General features: G+C 42.0%; 1 protein-coding gene and 1 long non-coding RNA gene across 5 annotated transcripts in view; one reads left to right on the top strand and one right to left on the bottom strand.

The window, feature by feature from the left end:
• Positions 1–4963, top strand: part of LOC123384381 — a 33857-nt gene extending 28894 nt beyond the window's left edge. Inside the window, exon 5 of the long non-coding RNA XR_006595404.1 lies at positions 4654–4963. This is a non-coding gene — a long non-coding RNA (uncharacterized LOC123384381). The remainder of the gene's footprint in view (positions 1–4653) is intronic.
• DTD1 (D-aminoacyl-tRNA deacylase 1) overlaps positions 1–20571 on the bottom strand; it is a 207543-nt gene that overhangs the window by 151373 nt on the left and 35599 nt on the right. Inside the window, exons 7-8 of one of the 4 annotated variants that reach the window (XM_023251500.2) lie at positions 17853–17858; positions 12150–15277 (exon numbers count right to left, since the gene is read on the bottom strand). The exons of the other annotated variants lie outside the window; for them this stretch is intronic. Of the exons in view, the coding sequence (XP_023107268.1) occupies positions 15199–15277; positions 17853–17858 (85 nt within the window). The 3' untranslated portion in view covers positions 12150–15198. Of the gene's footprint in view, positions 1–12149; positions 15278–17852; positions 17859–20571 lie in introns of those variants that run through there. 4 annotated transcript variants of the gene reach the window in all.

Here is a 20571-nt window from a genome sequence, read left to right as displayed (position 1 = left end):
AAGTTTATGAATTCATGTCTTTCAAATAAGCAGGCTATTTGTTCAACTGATGTGCCTCTCACATTAATTATAAACCTCTAGTGACTAAAATTATTCAGTTTTATAAGCCACTTTAAGAATATTTTTATTAGACCTACCCTATGACTCAGCAATAGCACTGCTAGGAATTTATCCAAAGGATACAGGAGTACTGATGCATAGGGGCACTTGTACCCCAATGTTTATAGCAGCACTCTCAACAATAGCCAAATTATGGAAAGAGCCTAAATGTCCATCAACTGATGAATGGATAAAGAAATTGTGGTTTATATACACAATGGAATACTACGTGGCAATGAGATAAAACGAAATATGGCCTTTTGTAGCAACGTGGATGGAACTGGAGAGTGTGATGCTAAGTGAAATAAGCCATACAGAGAAAGACAGATACCATATGGTTTCACTCTTATGTGGATCCTGAGAAACTTAACAGAAACCCATGGGGGAGGGGAAGGAAAAAAAAAAAAAAAAAAAAGAGGTTAGAGTGGGAGAGAGCCAAAGCATAAGAGACTGTTAAAAACTGAGAACAAACTGAGAGTTGATGGGGGGTGGGAGGGAGGGGAGGGTGGGTGATGGGTATTGAGGAGGGCACCTTTTGGGATGAGCACTGGGTGTTGTATGGAAACCAATTTGACAATAAATTTCATATATTAAAAAAAAAAGAATATTTTTATTTCATACACAAAAACTCATACTCAACTACTACTTTCATATATTTGTATATATAGTTTAGATTAATATTTAAGTTCAAACAATGATAATTTATGGAATCTGGCCACTGTTCTTAATATTAGGTAACACAATGTTCAGCCACAACACACTCATTAAAAGCTACATCCACAGCCAAATGAACCCTTTTTGCTTCAGAAAGTCTCAGCCCCACTGGCAAAAATTAGATTTCTGAGGCACCTAGCTGGCTCAGTTGGAAGAGCATGTGACTCTTGACGTCGGGGGTCATGAGATCAAGTCCCACGTTGGGTGTAGAGATTAGTCAAATAAATAAAAGTTAAAAAAAAAATAATTAGGCTTCTAAGGCAAATCAGCCAGCTGCTCCTGAGCATCTCCCTCCCTGATCCCCAGCGCCATCTTGTCCCTCACATCTGAGGCATGCCACACTAAAGGCGGGAGTGTCCTTTCAGAAGACAGACCCAAGTGCCAGGTGGGCTGGAAACACTGAACCTGGCAGGGCCATCCCTGACACTCTGCCCAGGGACACACTTCACAAACAGGAACCAGAAGGGTCACTTCATAAGTCCCGGAAAGGGTGCTTGCTCCTGCCCCTCACCCCTCACCACCTGCTAAGTCCTCCAGACTACCCGACTTGGTCCAAAAATCTTGATGGGCCCATCCAGGCTCAGCTTGCCAGTTCCCAAAAGAAGCCAAACCAGAACCAGAAAGGAAAAGCATTGCTAAGGACCTGACTGACTTCTAATCTTCCCAGGAGCTACTCTTCCAGACTAAACATATAAAACAGAAATGGGACTTTTCTCTCACTTCTTTAAAGAATATTTTACTCTTAAAACTATTATGTTCCAAGTAATATTTATTGACAATCCCACATACTGCCTAGAAGTGCACTTAAATTCTAAGGACAGGGTGCATAAGAATACACAAAAACTTAAATGCAGACCCTTTTGAGTACCATCCCCTTGACCCACCTCTGAACTCAGCCCCAGCTGCTGCAGACAGTTCCATGCCAGCTTCAGCTCAGCTGACAGTCAGACTCCTCAAGCAAGCACTGAGGGTCTATTTGCCTCAGAGCCTTCTCAGAAGCCATGAAATCCTGCTGACCTTCTTGGATAGCCAATGGGGACAGGAACCAGTGGCTAAAGGCCCACCTCCCATCCTCTGGACAGACAACCCTGGAAGACATTCTGGACTCTTTAATAAGTGGGCTGGCATACAGAGAAAGACAGATACCATATGTTTTCACTCTTATGTGGATCCTGAGAAACTTAACAGAAACCCATGGGGGAGGGGAAGGAAAAAAAAAAGAGAGAGAGAGGTTAGAGTGGGAGAGAGCCAAAGCACAAGAGACTCTTAAAAAATGAGAACAGGGGCGCCTGGGTGGCGCAGTCGGTTAAGCGTCCGACTTCAGCCAGGTCACGATCTCGCGGTCCGTGAGTTCAAGCCCCGCGTCAGGCTCTGGGCTGATGGCTCGGAGCCTGGAGCCTGTTTCCGATTCTGTGTCTCCCTCTCTCTCTGCCCCTCCCCCGTTCATGCTCTGTCTCTCTCTGTCCCAAAAATAAATAAAAACATTGAAAAAAAAATTAAAAAAAAAAAATGAGAACAAACTGAGGGCTGATGGGGGGTGGGAGGGTGGGGAGGGTGGGTGATGGGTATTGAAGAGGGCATCTTTTGGGATGAGCACTGGGTGTTATATGGAAACCAATTTGACAATAAATTTCATATATTAAAAAAAAAGAAAGCTAAAAAAAATAATAAATAAATAAATAAGTGGACTGGTTAAAAATACAGCAGATACACCTCCATCCTTATATAACGAGAAAAATCTGAACCCTATGCCCTAATCCTTTGGAGCAGCATTCCTGGCCTACATCTTGTGTTATACCCCAAAAGAAGGAATTTTTACCAGATCCAACTAGAACAGTGGTTCTTAGCATTAGCTGCATGTTAGAATCCTGAGGAGCTCTGCAAAGTCCTAATGTTTGGACCACTTTCCCCAAAATAACATTGACCTGTCTCTGGGTGGGACAGGCTGCCCAGGCTCACCCTTATACCAGGATCCATGAGTTCTAACACTGGCCAGGAGTGCATCTGCTCAGCATTGCAGAGAAGGCCAAAAGATGCAGTGAGGCCACTCTCAAGGGGCCCAATCCTGAGAAGTTTAAGACAGATAACAAAGGACCCATGAAAGTGGGATGCAAATAAATGGACTGTGTACCAACAGTGTTTGCTTTTATATAACTGGAATCACAAGTATTCTTTGGAGAAATACTTATTTCATACAATAATACAGCCATTATGTTTTCTCACGTAAGTCCATATACCTCTATTGCATTCAATTTTTAAAACTAACTAGCCAGTTGTAATACCTTTGTTGAAAATCCACCTCCTGCCCAATGATCTGAAATGCTGTCTTTATTATATACTAAACTTCCCCTAAATCATTCTTTCAGGTCTCTCATCTAGTCTAATAGTTTCTCTTCTGCTCTGCCAGCACCATCTGTTTTCATTACTGTAGTGTTGTAATACATTCTGATATCTAGGAAGGCCAGGATGCTCTGTGAGATTTTTTTTTAATTAATCTCTTTAATTCCATTGGAATTCATTTTAAGGTATAGTATAAAGTACAGATCTAAAATGATTAATTTTCCATAATTGCCAACTGGTTTCCCAATTACTTCTTACTGAGAAACCCTTCCATCTGCTATTAATTTGTAATACCTACTTTGTAACATATTATACTCTTACACACTAAATATCACATATTCAATTCTCAACTGCCTATTGCCTTCCTTTAATTGATCTAAGATCCCTGCCCCTGAGGAACTTACATTCTAGCAGGGGAAACAGACAGTAAGTTTTTCAAAATAAATAACCTACAGACACAGTTATAATATTTTAGAAAGTGTTAAGCCTTGCAAAAGAAGTAAGAAGTGGAGAGGGCAGGGGCCCTGGGTACAGAGCAGGAACAAGGGGCAGGGACAGACTGCAGTCTGAATGCAGAGTAGGGGGGTGGGAGTACAAGGGAGGGAGGGCAGGCTTCACTATGAAGAAGGATGGCAAGCATAGGGGGCCACAGTAATTTAAGGAACAGAGGAGACCTTTTATTTTTTTTATTTTATTTGAGAGAGAGAGAAAAAATGAACACACAATTTGGGGAGGGGGCAGAGGGAGAGAGAGAATTTTAAGCAGGTTCCATGCTCAGAGCCCGATGCAGGGCTCAATCCCATGACCTTGGGGTCATGACCTGAGCTGAAATCAAGAGTCAGACGCTCAACCAACTGAGCCACCCAGGCACCGCTTGAGAAGACCTTTTAAAAATACTACTTCTGGGATACCTGGGTGGCTCAGTTGGTTAAGCGATGGACTCTTGATTCAGCTCAGGTCTGAATCTCAGGGTTGTGAGTTCAAGCCGTGCATGGAGCCTACTTAAAACAAAGAAAAAAAGATACTGCTCCTGATGTGGGTCCCCTCTAGGTTGATGATGCCAGCATCCCCTAGTTGTTTCCACCACAAACCCAAGCCACCCATCCTCCACAATAATCAGTCCCCTCCTTTCTGGTCCACTGTCCCCGCTGCCCATTTGAATCACATTCTGATCCTGTCTAGCCTAACCCAGTGTGGTGCTCACCTCTCAGGTCCCCACCTCTCCTGTCTTGCCCAGTCCAATCCAAAAGGGTCACAGCTAAAGAGCATATGTAACCTTCCCATCCTGCTCAACTATCCATGGTGACAGCGCACTGTCAAAGGACCAAGCCCCAGACTCCTTACTAAGACCCTGAATAGCACTGTCATCTTTTCATCCCATCTGCCTGCCTCTCCATCATCACCCTCCTTCCCACATGCAGCCTCTCGCCACAAGACTCAATAGCTCATTATCCCACTGGGTAGATTCAAGCCTCCCTCTCTTTGATCATGCTCTTCCAGGAAGATGCCAGCTCCTGCCCAATCTTTCAGACCAAGCCGACTCTTCTTCACCCTTCAAGACTCAACTCGGAGGCTTGATATCTGCTCATGGACACCTGTTCTAATGAACATTCTCCAACCAAAGGTTCTGTGTATTCCCACAACACTCCCACAACAAACAATGTCTTCTCAGAACTGTCCCTATGGATTTCCACCTCATTAAAGAACAGGTCCTTGGGGTGTCTGGGTGGCTCAGTTGGTTAAGCATCCAACTCTTGATTTCGGCTCAGGACATGATCTCACAGTTCATGAGTTCGAGCCCCGTGTTGAGCTCTGCGCTGACAGTGTAAGCCTGCTTGATATTCTCTCTCCCTTTCTCTCTGTTCCTCCCCCTCTTGTGCTCGCTCGTTGTCTCTCTCTCAAGATAAATAAACTTAAAAAAAAAAAAAAAAAAAAAAAAGGACAGGCTCCTTGAGGAAAGAAACCATGCCTTATTTCTCTTTCTTGTACCTATGACTAAGCCAAATCTGGACATGAAGGTAGGCAACAAATATTTGTGAAAAGGAAAAAGAAAAGAGGTAACTGGCTCAATTTCTACATATATAGGTGCGGATCAAGTATAGACATCAGCCTCCTACTCAAACCAAATAGAAATGCCAATACATTTTGGAAGATGTACATTTTGAAATACATACTCAGAATGCAAATGTTATCTGCATTTGTTATTTGTGCAATACTTGGCCTTTGAGACTTTCAGGTTGGTTGATTAGAGGAGCAGAGAAAGCTGGAATTCTTTTTCTCCACTGTCATGTTTTTACTTTGTTCTGCTGAGCTGAAGTTAAAGCCAAATGTAAGTGGTTCTCTCAGGTCAAGGCTGAAGAACCCAAAACGCATCAGCCTATAAGGCTCATTAACATGTGATCAGAGTAGGGGCGCCCTCCTCTGCTGGTATCTGATTTCCATCAAGTACACAGAGACCAACACCTGCACAGTTTCTAATGGTCTCCAGTGGAGACTGCAAAACCATTTGGGGTTGTAGGTTTCTTGTGGCGAATAAAGGCCTAAGGAAAAATACATCAACAGAGAGAGTCAATGAGGGCAGATGAGGAAGGAGGTCTTATAAATGGCCAACTACCAACATTACAGAATCACAGATTTCTGGAAACAGAAAGGGCCCCAAGGATCACTTGGCCCAACCCTCTAACCTGAAATACAAAGACACCAAATATGAGGGGTTCTGTGATGTGGCCAAGGTCATCTAGCAGCAGTCAAGCCAGAATTCCCAAGCACCCAACTCCCAGTCCTGCTTTGGGCTACTCTTCTTTTCCTTCCTTCAAACTCCTCAAGAGACTTCAGGAGAGAAAATTTTAAAAGGAAGGAAAATCTATACTCTGTGCTGTGTGTATTCTCCCAGCATTTAATAGAGGCAGGTGGGGTGAACAGTAGACAGTGTACCTGGGAGCAGTCCTGCCCTCCACACCACAGGCTGACCAGTGTTCACCTACAGCACAAGCACAGTGTTCAAGTCCATAAAGACATTTTCCTTCCACAGTGGGCTCGTTAGCCTCTTACAAGAAAAACTGCCAGACCAATGCCAGCTGCCAGCACATAAGCCCTGTAGCCACAAAAGCACAGTTCACAGCAAAGATCTGGCATGGCTGTCCTGCTCTCATCATTTTCCAATGAGGGTTCACTTCTGCCTTGGTCTCTCAGAGCCTGGGGACAAATGTGACTTGGTGCTCATTAGACTGACATCTCCAAGACCAGCAGCAGCAATCTGAGGCCCCGAACAGCATCACTTCAAATGCTAAATACTCTGATTTCCTAGAAAGGATGCAGAAAAAAACCCTCAGAATTCCCATCTACACCACAATCCTAAACCAATGACTGAGACAAGTTATGTCCACTCCACTGAATACTGAAATACTGATATTTCATTTTTATAGTCTTAACATATATAATACCTCAGGGCCACCTGGGTAGCTCAGTCAGTTAAGCGACTGACTTCAGCTCAGGTCCTGATCTCATGGTTCATGGGTTTGAACCCCACATCGGGCTCTGTGCTGACAGCTCGGAGCCTGGAGCCTGCTTGGAATTCTGTGTCTCCCTCTCCCTCTGCCCCTCCCCCACTTGTGCATTCGTGCTCGCTCGCTCTCTCTCTCAAAAATAAATAAACATTTTTAAAAATTAAAAAAAAAAACATATATAGTACTTCAAATACCGTGGACAAGAAATCCACGAAAGCCCCAAACCAGCTCCTGGTTGTGGTTACTGCTGTCTTTCAGGCTGGAGGCCACAGGCCTTTTCTCCAGGAATCATAACATAAAAAGTGAAAGACACATTACCACCAAACACTATTTCAGCCAGGAATGGGATCCCAACGCAGTGTAAATGTTAAGAATTCTGTGGTTCCTTTGTATTCCACTGTTAATCGACAAGCCAGAAAGAATTTTCCCAAGGATGTTATTTAGCATTAAAAACAAATCCAGGAAACACCCTCTGACAGTAACACAGAGACTTCGCTTTTAGGTACTAAGACCACATCTCCAAGGCCCGTAGAAGCTGGTGTTTAAGTGGGTCACATTTTTCCAGGACTTACAGGAAAATACAACTGGCCACGTGCCTTAGGCTCTGGCTGAGGGCTGCAAAAGGTCCAAGAGTCCTGAATTTATGTATTTATTTTCTTTAGACAATTCCATTTCCCGTAGCTTCATAAAGTAAGCTGGGCTCTGACCTGATTCCTTTCCTTCTTCTTCCCTTGATTGGCCTAATGTCATGCATGATTTATCCAGATCTATCCTGGGTACTAAAATAGGCTTGGAATGAATTCCTGGATGCACTTCTCACCTCACTCAACACCAGAGCCAAGGAAGGGATCCAAGAGGAGAAATGAACAACTTTTTCAGGTCTATTATTCTTAACCTTTCGTGATTCCTCCTCCTGTTTCATTTCATTAAGTTCTATTAAGAAAGACATGAAAGACGCCTAAAAGAAAATTTGGCTGAGCCTACCTGGTATTTTATTCACAGTTCACATCTGGGTGGAAGGCCTACATTTTCTGCTTCTTAAATCTGACGGGTCCTCCCAAAATATCTCTCTCTTGAATAAAACTACATACTTTTGGCAATCCAATCTGTCATTAATAGTAATTCTCACTCAGTGAGATGCTAACTTTGAGCAAATCCCAGTAAAACTCCCACTCACTGAATAGGATGACAACTTTACCAACTTAAAGATTCAGAGCCAATATTAACATCTGTTAAAGTTGGGTATTAATGTATTATTCTCTATACTTTTTGCATGTTTGAAACATTTCAAATTTTAAAAATAATAAAAATATCTTGCCTAGAAAATCCACATCCACAAAAAGAAATGTAAACAAGGATGATTTTTGCATCATTACTAACAGCAAAAATTGCCAATAACCTTGTAAGTCCATCAAAAAGAGAACAGCTAAACAAAATACAGCATACTCATATAACAGAATCCTTTCCTGCAGTTAAAATGAATGAACTAGTTGTAGATGTAACAAAATAAATGACATTGCTGATTTGGGAGAAGAAGCATGTCTCAGAACAGTATCATTTAGGTTAAGGACATGCACAAACATGCATGCACATACACATATACATGTATACACAAACACACATACACACACACGCACACACAGGATCTAGTCCTAAAGAAACCCAAATTGAGGGACATTTTTCAAAACAACTGGCCTATACTATTCCAAAGAGTCAACGTCAGGAAAGACTGAGCAACTGCTCTAGAATGAAGGAAACTAAAGACATATGACAATTACATGCAACACATGGTTCTAAACCATTATAAAAGACCAGTTATTGGGATAACCGCTCAAAGGTGAGGACTAGATGGTACTGAAATGGCAATGGTAATTTTCTGTTTTTAATGGGTGCTTTGGAGTTTTGTAAGAGATGTCTTTGTTTGCAGGGATGCAAACACCAATGTTTTCAGGGATGATAGGACATCAGGTCAGCAACTCACTCCCAAATGGTTTAGAAAAAATATCTGTTCTAACTTGTCTCAAAAGTAAAGCCTTATGATATTTACTTCACATCATACACAAAAATTAGTCAAAATAAACATTAAGAGCTAAAATTTCAGGCCGCCTGGTGGGGGCTCAGTAGGTTAAGCATTTGACTCTCGATTTCAGCTCAGCTCATGATCTCACCATTTCTGAGTTCATGCCCCGGATCAGGCTCTATGCTGACAGTGTGGGGCCTGCTTGGGATTCTCTCTCCCTATCTGCCCTTCCCCAACTTGCGCACGTGCCTGCACACACACTCTTTCTCTCTCCCAAAATATGTAAATAAACTTTAAAAGGAAAAAAAAAAGGCTAAAATTATAAAACTCTTAAAGAAAACACAGGAGAAAGCCTTTATAACCTTCTTATATATTGGATATGACACTAACCGGACAGGGAACAAAAGAAACAACAGATAAAGTGATATTCATCAAAATGTAAAACTTTTATGTATCAAAGGATGCTATCAACAAAGTGAAAACGTAATCTACAGAATGGGAGAAATATTTGCAAATCATGTACCTCATGAAGGGATAATTTCCAGAATAAAGAACTCCTACAAGTCAACAACAAAATAATTCAAAAATAAACAAAGCACAAATAGATATTTCCTCAAAGAAGATGCACAAATGGCCAATCAGCACAAGAACAGATGCTCAATACCACAAAGCAAAAGGGAAATGCAAATCACGAGGTCCACCTCACACCTACTGAGATGGCTACTATCAAGAAAACAGGAAATAACTAAATACTACTCTTGAAACCAATACTGCACTGTATGTTAACTAACTAGAATTTAAATAAAATTTTGAAAAAAATAAATAAGTGCCGGCAAGGATGTGACGAAATTGGAACCTTGCCCATTGTGAGTGGGATATAAAATGGTGCTGCCACTGCAGAAAATGATAGGACAATTCCTCGAAAAATTAAAGATATTATGATTATGATCCAGCAATTCCACTCCTATGTATACACCCAAAAGAACTAAAAGCAGGAACTCGAACAGATATCTGTACACCTGTATTCACAGCAGCATTACTCTTGACAGCCAAAAAGTGGAAACAACCCATAATCTATCAACTGATGAACAGCTAAACAAAATGTGGCATATACCTACACTGGACTATTATTCAGCCCCAAAAAGGGAGGAAGTTCTGACATATGCTACAACACAGATAAACTCTGAAGATATTATGCTAAGTGACATAAGCCAGTCATAAAACAACAAATATTATAAGGATTCTATTCACATAAGGTACCTAGAGTATTCACATTCACAGAGACAGAAAGTAGAATACTGGTTACCAGGGGCTGAGGGGCATGGAAAGGAATAGGAAATTAGACTTTAATGGGTAGAATATCAGTTTAGGAAGATGAAAAAATTCTACAGATGGATGTTGCTGATGGCTGCACCATCAACATGAATGTGCTTCATGACACTGAATTGTACACTCAAAAATGGTAATATGGTTAAAATGGCTTTTTTTTAATTTTTGGAAAATATTTTGTTCTTTATACATACTATCACACATTGGTCTACTGTATAATGACTTATATGTCTTACGTTTGTATTTAATGTTACATAACCAGAATTTTCTTTGGCAAGAAAAATAATTCTCATATGTTAAACTTATTTAACATTACAATGATATATTTTTTAGTGAATATTATATTTCAAAAGATCCATGTCTTTTTTTGGTTCATGTATAATTAACACACAGTGTTATGTTAGTTTCAGGTGTATAATTAATGATTCATCAATATTCTATACCAGAGAAGTGTATTCCTTTTTCTTTCTTTTTTTTTTTTTTTAATTTTGATGTAAATTCTAGCTAGTTCACATACAGTGTAATATTGGTTTCAGGAGAATTCAGTGATCCATCACTTACATACAACGCCCAGTACTCATCATAAGTGCCCCCTGTAATACCCATCACCTGTATGGCCCATCTCCCACCCACCTCCCTCCATCAAAACTCAGTTTGTTGGGGCGCCTGGGTGGCGCAGTCGGTTAAGCGTCCGACTTCAGCCAGGTCACGATCTCACGGTCCGTGAGTTCGAGCCCCGCGTCGGGCTCTGGGCTGATGGCTCGGAGCCTGGAGCCTGTTTCCGATTCTGTGTCTCCCTCTCTCTCTGACCCTCCCCCGTTCATGCTCTGTCTCTCTCTGTCCCAAAAATAAATAAACGTTGAAAAAAAAAAAAAAAACTCAGTTTGTTCTCTATTGTTAAGAGTCTCTTATAGTTTGTTTCTCTCTCTTACTTGTTTTCCCCTTTCCCATATCTGTTTTGTTCTTAAATTCCACCTATGAGTGAAATCACATGGTATCTGTCTTTCTCTGACTTATTTCTCTTAGCATAATACACTCTAGTTTCATCTGCATCATTGCAAATGGCAAGATTTCATTCTGTTTGATCATCAAGTGATATTCCATTATATATATATACCACATCTTCTTTATCATCTGTTCATGAGTCAATGGACATTTGGGCTCTTTCCATTAATCTGGGAATTGTTGATAGCACTGCTATAAACACTGGGGTGCATGTGCCCCTTTGAATCAGCATTTTTTTATCCTTTGGGTAAATATCTAGTAATGCAATTGCTGAGTTATAAGGTAGTTCTTTTTTTAATTTTTTGAGGAACCTCCATACTGTTTTCCAGAGTAGCTGCACCAGTTTGCATTCCCACCAGCAGTGCAAAAGTGTTCCCCTTTTTCCGCATCCTCACAAACATCTGTTGTCGCCAGAGTCGTTAATGTTAGTCATTCTGACTGGTGTAATGAGGTGATATCTCATTGTGGATTTGATTTGTATTTCCCTGATGACGAATGATGTTGAGCATCTTTTCATGTGTCTGTTAGCCATCTGGATGTCTTCTTTGGAAGAGTGTCTATTCATGTCTTCTGCCCACTTCTTCACTGGATTATCTGTTTTTTGGGTGTTGAGTTTGGTAAGTTCTTTCTAGATTTTGGATACTAACCCTTTATCTCATATGTCATTTGCAAAATATCTTCTCCCATTCCATAGGCTGCCTTATAGTTTTATTGATTATTTCTTTCTCTGTGCAGAAGCTTTTCATCTTGATGAGGTCCCAACAGTTCATTTTGCTTCCATATACTTTATTTCTTCTTAATTTCTTGGCTAATCCTTTCATTCTTTAGTAGGATGTTCTTTAACCTCCATGTTAAAATAGTATGTTTATATTTTACCGCAAATTTTTTTTTAATTTAAATTTTAGTTAGTTAGCAGGGGCACCTGGGTGGCTTAGTCAGTTAAGTGTTCAACTCTTGATATTGGTTCAGGTCTTGATTCATGAGATCAAGCCCCATGTCAGGCTCTGCACTGACAGTACAGAGCCTGCTTGGGCTTTTCTCTCTCTCCCTCTCTCTCTGCCCCTCCCCTGCTTGCGCATGCACTCTCTCTCTCACAATAAATAAACATTTTTTAAAAACATACAATGCAGTATTGGTTTCAGGAGTAGAATTCAGTGATTCATCACTCAACTACAACACCCAGTGCTCATCACAAGTACCCTCCTTAGTACCCATCACCCACCTACCATAATTTTTAAAAAACCTTATGATATACACACTCCCAGAGATACCACATATTTTCTATGAGTATGTGGTAAATGTGGATAAACATATTTTTATAAAGTCTGGAAGAAAAGGCATAAATAGTGCCACCTCTGGAAATGAGAGGTTACAGTCAAAATCATTGTTAGTATATCTTAAACTTCTAATTTTTAAAAGGATACTGATTTTACATATTATATATAAGAAATTTTTATATGAAAATGGCATATTATGAGCACAGGAGAAAATTTAAAGACAGGAAAAGAACTTCTATAAAAATAACTTCCTACACAGGAATACTATAAAAACTCACTAGTAACAAAATAACATTTCTATATTGGTACTTTCCAGTTAATACACTGCTTGCACAAAATTTAAAAAACAATAATAGGAGATTCTCCCCAAGAGAAAATGAAGGGGGCACAAGCACAACATGAAACAGAAAAAAAAAAAAAAAAAAGAATCCACAGAGCATAAGGCCAGATCTAGTCTGGATTTTGAAATGAAATTTTATAGGACTTGTACTTATCCCCTGAGGGTTTCATGACCCAACAATGACACCACCAACAGTTAATAACAGCCTCTGCCCTCCCTGCAGTCAAACAGTGCTGCAATTCCTGAACAGAGCCACTGCTTGGGGGTATTCTGTGGGCATCCTGCTCCTGCCCGAGCAGAGGAGGGCAGAATGGAAACAAGGCCACAAACTTGTATCTTTTCACTCCACAGAAATTGAGGCTTCTGGGCTCCACTTTCATGCTTAAAAATAGAAAAAGAAATTGACTTCACATTTTATGGAGAGTAGTCAAAGGAATACATTTAATGTGAAGAATCTTAATAGAAGTGCTATTCTTTTTCATTTTGTATTGACAAAAATAAGTAAGATGGTGGAACAAAGCAGGCAGAAAAGGCGATTATGAAACCCTTGACCTGCTACCAGCAAGCAGTATGCTGGCGTCCACCCGACACAGCAGCCCCCTCCAGCCCTGGACTGCCACTCTACCTCTGGAGCCGCTGCCGCCCTTCTGACAATTACCTCCATAATTTCCAAGACCAATGAATACCAGGAAACATACTTTTCCAAAAATAAATCCTTTTTTTCCTCGACAAGTTCTGAACACTTAGATTTAGAAATTGTCCTGACGACATGAGCATATGTAAATCAAATTCAACATAAATGTTTTTGGGGCTTTTTATGATTTCTTTTTATAATTAAAGTTGTTTGCATTTGGGGAAAAGCTGGCTGATAGTGAAACATGTGGCTTCATGCTGACTTGAAGAAGGGGACCTAAATCCCTGAAACATGCTTTTTCTGTTGTTTGACATCATCAAACAGAGGTTCTGGTTTTATGTCCAGACTGTGCCCCAGGATCACGCAGAACCAGGGGTGAGTATCATACCCCTTGATGTCTAAATGTCTGATCTCATCCTAGAAACTCAAAGAAACTTGTGCCACGGAATCCCCTCACTGTCCTCCACTGGAGGCAGAAATGGGGTCTTTCTAGTAGTGAACTGTGGGAGGTTAGACTTTACAGTATGTCCTACTGCTCAAACCCTTGTATAAAAGAAATTCAAACATGAATCATTTATAGAGAAGTCTTACTGTGGAAGGCAGAACACCAGAATGGTCAAAAGCATCCAAAGTACATCCAGACTCTCTCAAGGCCTCTCACCTACCTGTTGCATGAGCTCCTAACTGCTTTCCCCACTGCCCCTTCTCCAGCTACACTACAGTCCAGCTCAGCCACCTTCACGAACACACACAGATAGATACTCTCAAATTCCAACAACCATCTGGCTTACTGCCTTGGCCAAAAGGCCTCGCACCATTAGGCCTGGGTCACAGTTCTGCCCTCACTGTCCTACCCTCTCCCTGACACCCTCCAAGCTCCGGCCACACTGGCCTTTCTTCCACTGATCGCCTCAGAGCTTTGTACCTGCTGCCCCCTCCATCAAGCACATTCTTCTCCTGGGCTTCATGTGCCTGGCTCCCTCTCAGCTCCACCTCCTTCCCTAGCCCTCATACCTAAGGTAGTCCTGACCCCAACAGTATTCTCTATACCTCACCCTGTTTTCTTTATATAATCACAACTTTAAATTATGCTTGTTTTTGTATATTTCTCACTAGAATGCAAGCTCCATGAGGGCACAACATCGGCTCAGTACTGTACTTAATATGCAAGGCCAGCGCAGAGCAGGCACCCTATCAGTATCTGTTACACAGATGGAGGAGTGGGTGGGGTAGGTGAGTGAACAGTTGAATGGGTACATGGATGGATGGACACATGGTGGATAAATAAACAAGCAAACAAACTAACAAATAAATAAGGATGGGTCATTATTTAAAGCATTAACCCCTATGCAACCAGTGCCACACCATGCAGTGAGGATTCAAAGGCAGGAAGAGCCTGTTCAGATCGGCCCTGAGGTAAGCATCATGAATGAAGCACTATCTGAAATGGACCTTAAAAGACGGTGGGGGGGACAACACCAGGTGGAGACAGGGAAGGAGTTCATTTCAAGTGGATGACCAAGAACACAAGCAGGAAAAAAAAAAAAAATCAAAAAATAGTAAGCAATCTGCAGGAAACTAATCCTACAATTTAATGTGAAAAACTTTTACCATGAACTTAACAAGTAATACATCATAAAATATGAACCCCTAACAATGTCCCCTGTGTTTAAAAGTAAATGATTAGCCAACTGCCCACAAAGCCTCAACATTCATGCATTCCATTAAATTGTAATTCTCCCAGCCAAGGCCTGGGTGATGATCACCCTGGGTTTTTATTCAAGTCCCATGAATAAATCAACCAATGAGTAAGCCATGCCTCATACCCAAAAAACCTAGAGAACTATATACCGCTTTTCAAACCAAAACTCTTAAGAGGCAAGCTCATCGAGCCACTGGGCAATCCACACATTGGGTGTGCCTTAAGAAAGAAGTTATTCCACCAGCACATGCCTCAGTGGCACTCGGCAGAGAAGCCCATCATCCATCACTAATGTACTGAGCTGTTGTTCTCTATCGGCTTTTCCCTGACACATTTGCAATTGTGTCAAGAAGGCTCTGGGAATATTTTCATCATCGCTGTGTGTACGGAGGGTAGGGGAGTGAGGAACTGAGGGGACACTGATGAATAAAAGCTGCCTCATATGTGACTTCAATAATCAAGCCCAGCCATCTTGCTTCCTGGCAGCTGCAGGAACACAGGTTGTAAAGTATTTTTAGACACTGCAGCTGAGGGGGGTGGCGGGGGGAGGCAGGGTGGTCCAGAGAGACCAATGCCTGGAGCAGATAAAAATGGCAATGTTCAATTTCCTCTGGTCCAGTAGTTCTCAAACATCAGTGTACTTGAAGAACACACAAAGAACTAGTTAAAAACATAAATATGCTACTCTTCTGCCTTCCACATCTAGACATGCCAGGAACTCTGGTTCAGAAAAGGGGGGGGGGGGGGGCGGCAGGGAGGATGTACCAAGCCTCTGCATTTTAATATGCACCCTGTGCAGCTTGAAGCCCTCAGAAGAACACGACTACCAGCCCGAGTGCCTTTGGTGGAAAAAGAGAGTGTGGAATCCCTGCACACAACAGCCCCCAGCCCGCCAGTATCTTCATTTCTTTAGGGCCTTCTGAGAATCTGATGAAAGCCCATTTTTTATTTCTATCTCTTCCACATCATTCTTTTCTCTCCATTAGTAATGTGAATGTTTGAACAAGCCCTTCTACAAAACACCACTGATTTGCCAAACATTTTTCTACAATTATCCAGGACTATGAACCTCCTAATAAATTAGCTAAAAAGCTAAAAATTCCCAATTAAAATCTTGAGTCTGTATAATTAAAGTATTGCTGTTGCTCAAAGTATAAATCCATGGGAGGATAAACTTTACCTCCCCCCCTTGGGAAAAAGAAAAGTTAATCTTTGGCAGGTCAAGTCAGTAAGGTAAGGAGTTTGTGTTTTTAACACATCCACAAATAACATTAGAAGATTAAGATAACTAAGAATCTTCCCAAAATACATACACAGGAACAAATAAATAAAGCCCTTAAACTTCAAATGCACTAAAACATTACTGCCAAGAGAGTTGTTTAACCTAGTTAAAGATTACAAATGTTTTATGTGTCAAAGACAGAAAAGGAGAGGCTCATAGTTTTTAGTTTACCAGCCATATACACTTTTTTAAAGTAGGCTTCATGCCCAGTGCAGAGCCCAACGTGGGACTTGAACCTGAGCTGAGATCAAGAGTCAAACACTTGGGGCACCTGGATATCCGGCTGTCGGTTGAACATCACAGTTCATGAGCTCAAGCCCCACATCAGGCTCTGTGCTGTCCACATGGAACATGCTTGGGATTCTAACTCTCTGTCTGCCCCTCCCCCGTTCACTCTCTCAAAATAAATAAATAAACTTAAAAAAAAAAACAACCCACCTCTTGAAAGAGTCAAACGCTTAACTAACTGAGCCACACAGGCACCCCTACCAGCCATATTTCACTAGGAGGGAACAAACTCAATTTTTGTAATTTCAGTAACACATGTTATGAATATAAGAAGATAAGATGAAGGCCAATCAATCGATCAATCAATGAACCCTCAAGCAGAGACACAGTCATATACCTCTTGGAAAGGCCTTTTTTTTTTTTTTTAAGTTTATTTATTTATCTCGAGAGACAGAGACAGCGAGCAGGGTAGGGGCAGAGAGACAGGGAGAGAGAAAGAAAATCCCAAACACCCTTCATGCTGTCACTGCAGAGCCCGACACAGGGCTCGATCTGTCGAACCATGAAACCATGACCTGAGCAGAAACCAAGAGTCAGATGCTTAACTGACTGAGCCACCCAGGTGCCCTGGAAAGGCCTCTTCTTAATTCTACGGTGTACCAACGCAGGACAATCATCTATACGGAAACAAATTAAAGACAAAAGCAACCCCTTGCAGCTCCCCAACTAGGAAGAAGCCAGCCTTCTTGGAAACATCTTCAAGGCTCCCAACCTTTCTGTCTGCACGCCCAGGGCAGGGCACCCACACACACATACTGATGGACTCAGTAGAGATTGTGACTGCTGGTGAGCAAAGGGCAGGGCTGAGGGAGGTCAAGAACCCACCCAGCCTCCACACTCAACTCTCTCCCCAGAGGGTTATGCTGCTTTCCTAATTCAGCAAAGTGAGTGTTCACACTGAAAGAAAATCAAGAGCGATCTTTGTAGCCCAAGAGATCTGGCAAAGTGCCAGCCCTGTCCTGTTGGGAGCCTTCTGTGAGGCAGGTGAAGTCCCAGGACTCTGGATCACCAGCATGCCCACCATGATACCGTGACAAAGATGAACAACAGCAACAACAAAAACTCTGTAATGAAGAAGCTCTGGCTAAGTTTCTGCTTCTGTTTTAGCAACACTTCTGTATAAACAAAGCAGGACTCTTGTCAACATCTGTTTGATAAATCAATGTGACAAAATGAACTAACAACTGGAATAAATGACAGGATCTGGGTACCACTTTGGCAACCAGACTTGGAAGCACACTCCTGTGGCAAGTCAACAAGGTAAGCCTGGTTCAGGTCATGCAAAAATTGAGAGGAAACCAATAGAAACTGGGAACTCAAGCCTTAAAAAAAGAATAAAAAAAGAGAAACCTACATTAAATAAAATTTTTTCTATGAAAACAGACTTACGGACATCAACATAATTCTGTCTTATAGTCAAAATAATTCTCATTAGATTTGAACCTCAAAGTGGAACATGCAGGAATGAAGAGCCCTCCTCTCTGCACCTGCAACAGGCGGCCACCTGTGTCCTAGTCTGTCCGCCATTTCACCTTCTGGCTTCCATAGCATGTACTACTAAAAAGGGTACCTCGTCTCCGGAAGTACCAATAAAAAGTACCAATAAAACCAAATGGAGCTCTTTGCCCCACCCACCTCTCTACCCTACATATTTCTTTCTGATCCCACAGAAGCCATGCATGTCTGAAGCTAGGCATTCCAAGGTTCCCAGGCATGGGGATGGATACTGTTGATAAAACAAGTCTTTGGAGAAAGTTATATATGAAATGATGGTGATATTCAGACAAGCAGAAAATTAAAAGCACTGGTACCATTTTTCACTGGCCAACTTTACCCCAGCAACGTGTCAATACACACGTGAGTTAATTCAAAGATCTGTATTTCAAAGTTCATTTTTTTCACCTCCTTCTAGTATTTCAATTAAGTGAGGGTTTCAAGCACACTAAATAAATGAGAATATAAATAATTAATGGCAACACTATGAACTAGGTGGGCTCTGGGCCTCAGGGAAGAGCTCCTTAATTACAAAATATACCTTCCCATCTGCTCACATATACATGCAACCCCATGTACATGAGACCCAGGCAAACATCCCCCACTTAAGGGGAAGAGTATTTAATTAAAACAAGAGCAGGAATAACCTTCTACCACCAGGAATGGCTCAGTAGGGGGCTGAAATCTCCCAATATCCAGCCACCCATGGAAGAACTCATGCTCTAGCGATCTTTTCTAGGTAATCATCAGCATGTTCCTACCAGAATCATGTTCTTCCGCAAGAATGCAACAAGGAAAAGAACTTCCGTCTGGCGGTTCTGCTACTGCTTCCATGCCCTGTTCCTTTTGGAAATACCTCTTTCAGAGCCACATAAGGCTCTTCTTCCAACTTCTTCTCACAGTCAGAACATACCGTGGGACCCACACAGCAACTTATAAACGCATGGGGCGTGCTGCCAATGTAACCACAGGAAAGCAGGCAGAAGCTGCAGGGCCCCCAAAAGCAAGCAGAGATCTAGTTAAGGCAGGCAAACCACTAGTCACCTGCACCAGCCCAGTCTTCGCTAGCAGTAAGTAGCTGCATCACCCATAGAGCTCTGGCACTCATGGAAATAATCTACCTCTAACTGAAGTGCAAGTTTGGGAACAATAACCAAGAATGCCTCCTCCCCTCAGGGTCCTTAAAGGTCAGTGGAAACCTCCAATCCTCTGGGAGGCCTGCCCAACTTGACTGCAAGAGCAGTGGCATTGGCCTTCTGAGAACCTAGGACATTCGCAGACAGCACAGCTCACCCAGCCCATGACACACCCCGGGCTCAGCTTCCAGGACATGGCAGTGAACAAGAACAAGGGAGCCTGAGTTTTAGGAGTGGGGTAGACAGATAAGGAACAAGGAAACAAGCAGATAATAATAGGAGGCCAAGTGCTATGAAATTAATCATCAGAGCACCGTGAGAGAGTAGTCAGCAGAGGCTTACTTGGGATTGAGGGGGTCAGAGGATCACTTCTGAGGAAGGAGGAGACACTGACATTGAGACAAGAGCCAAAGGTAGCAAAGAGCTCAATCTGTTCTCAGAACAGAGAGGCAGTGACAATAGGTAAAGCATAGGGACTCAGAGGCAGATGGCAGCGGAGCAGGGCAGGCAGAGCCACAGAAGTCTGGGCATTCAGGCCATGGTAAGTGACAGGAGGGAACTTAGATTGTAATCTAAATGCATCTGGAAGGCACTGAAGGGCTTCCAGGAGAAGCATGACATGATGGTCTTGTGACACAGCCTACTCTGCCATATAACTACTCTTTATCCCTCTCTCTGTTATTAACCTTCCAGATTTATATTGCCCTAGATCTACCACCAGGAGCAGGAATTGGGTCACAGCACTTCTTTCTCTCCCTCAAGTACCCAGTACACTCTCATGTACTAAAATGACACTTGATGCATAAATACACACACACACACACACACACACACACACACACACACTGCACATCTGTTCAGATGGTTTAAAGAACCTGTATTTAAAAATAGAAAAATCACCATTTCTCTACAATGTATGTAGTTTTCACTACTAGCTGGGTTATACTGAGAAAATAAAACAGAATTAAAAGCTCAGAATAGAAAGTCATACTTATCTATCAGTGAAAAGAATTTGGCTGCAGTATTCCTACCAACACAAAAGCAAACTAGCTATGTGCCCAAAGAGGGACCCCCATCTTACTGAGAATGGAAAGGCAGAGACAAACCATAGGCAAAGGCCGGCATCCACCATCACAACAGCCCTCCATGCCTACTTGCCACCACCTACTGGAGAGTGAAAGACACAGATCTGCGCACTGTTGCAGGGTCTGAGACTCCCAGGCCAGTTAACTAGTAAAACAAATGAAATTGATAGAGCACAATTCATGCGTTTGAAAAGAAAGCTCCTAAAAGACAGCCTCAGAAATAACTAAAATAAAAGACTTTCTGGGGCACCTGGCTGGCTAATCAGTGGAGCATGAGACTCTTGGTCTTAGGGTTGTTGAGTTCAAGCGGCACATTACAT

Source organism: Felis catus, chromosome A3 (genome assembly GCF_018350175.1).
Source record: "Felis catus isolate Fca126 chromosome A3, F.catus_Fca126_mat1.0, whole genome shotgun sequence".
Taxonomy (NCBI): Eukaryota; Metazoa; Chordata; class Mammalia; order Carnivora; family Felidae; genus Felis; species Felis catus.
This window is presented reverse-complemented; position numbering and strand designations above follow the sequence as displayed.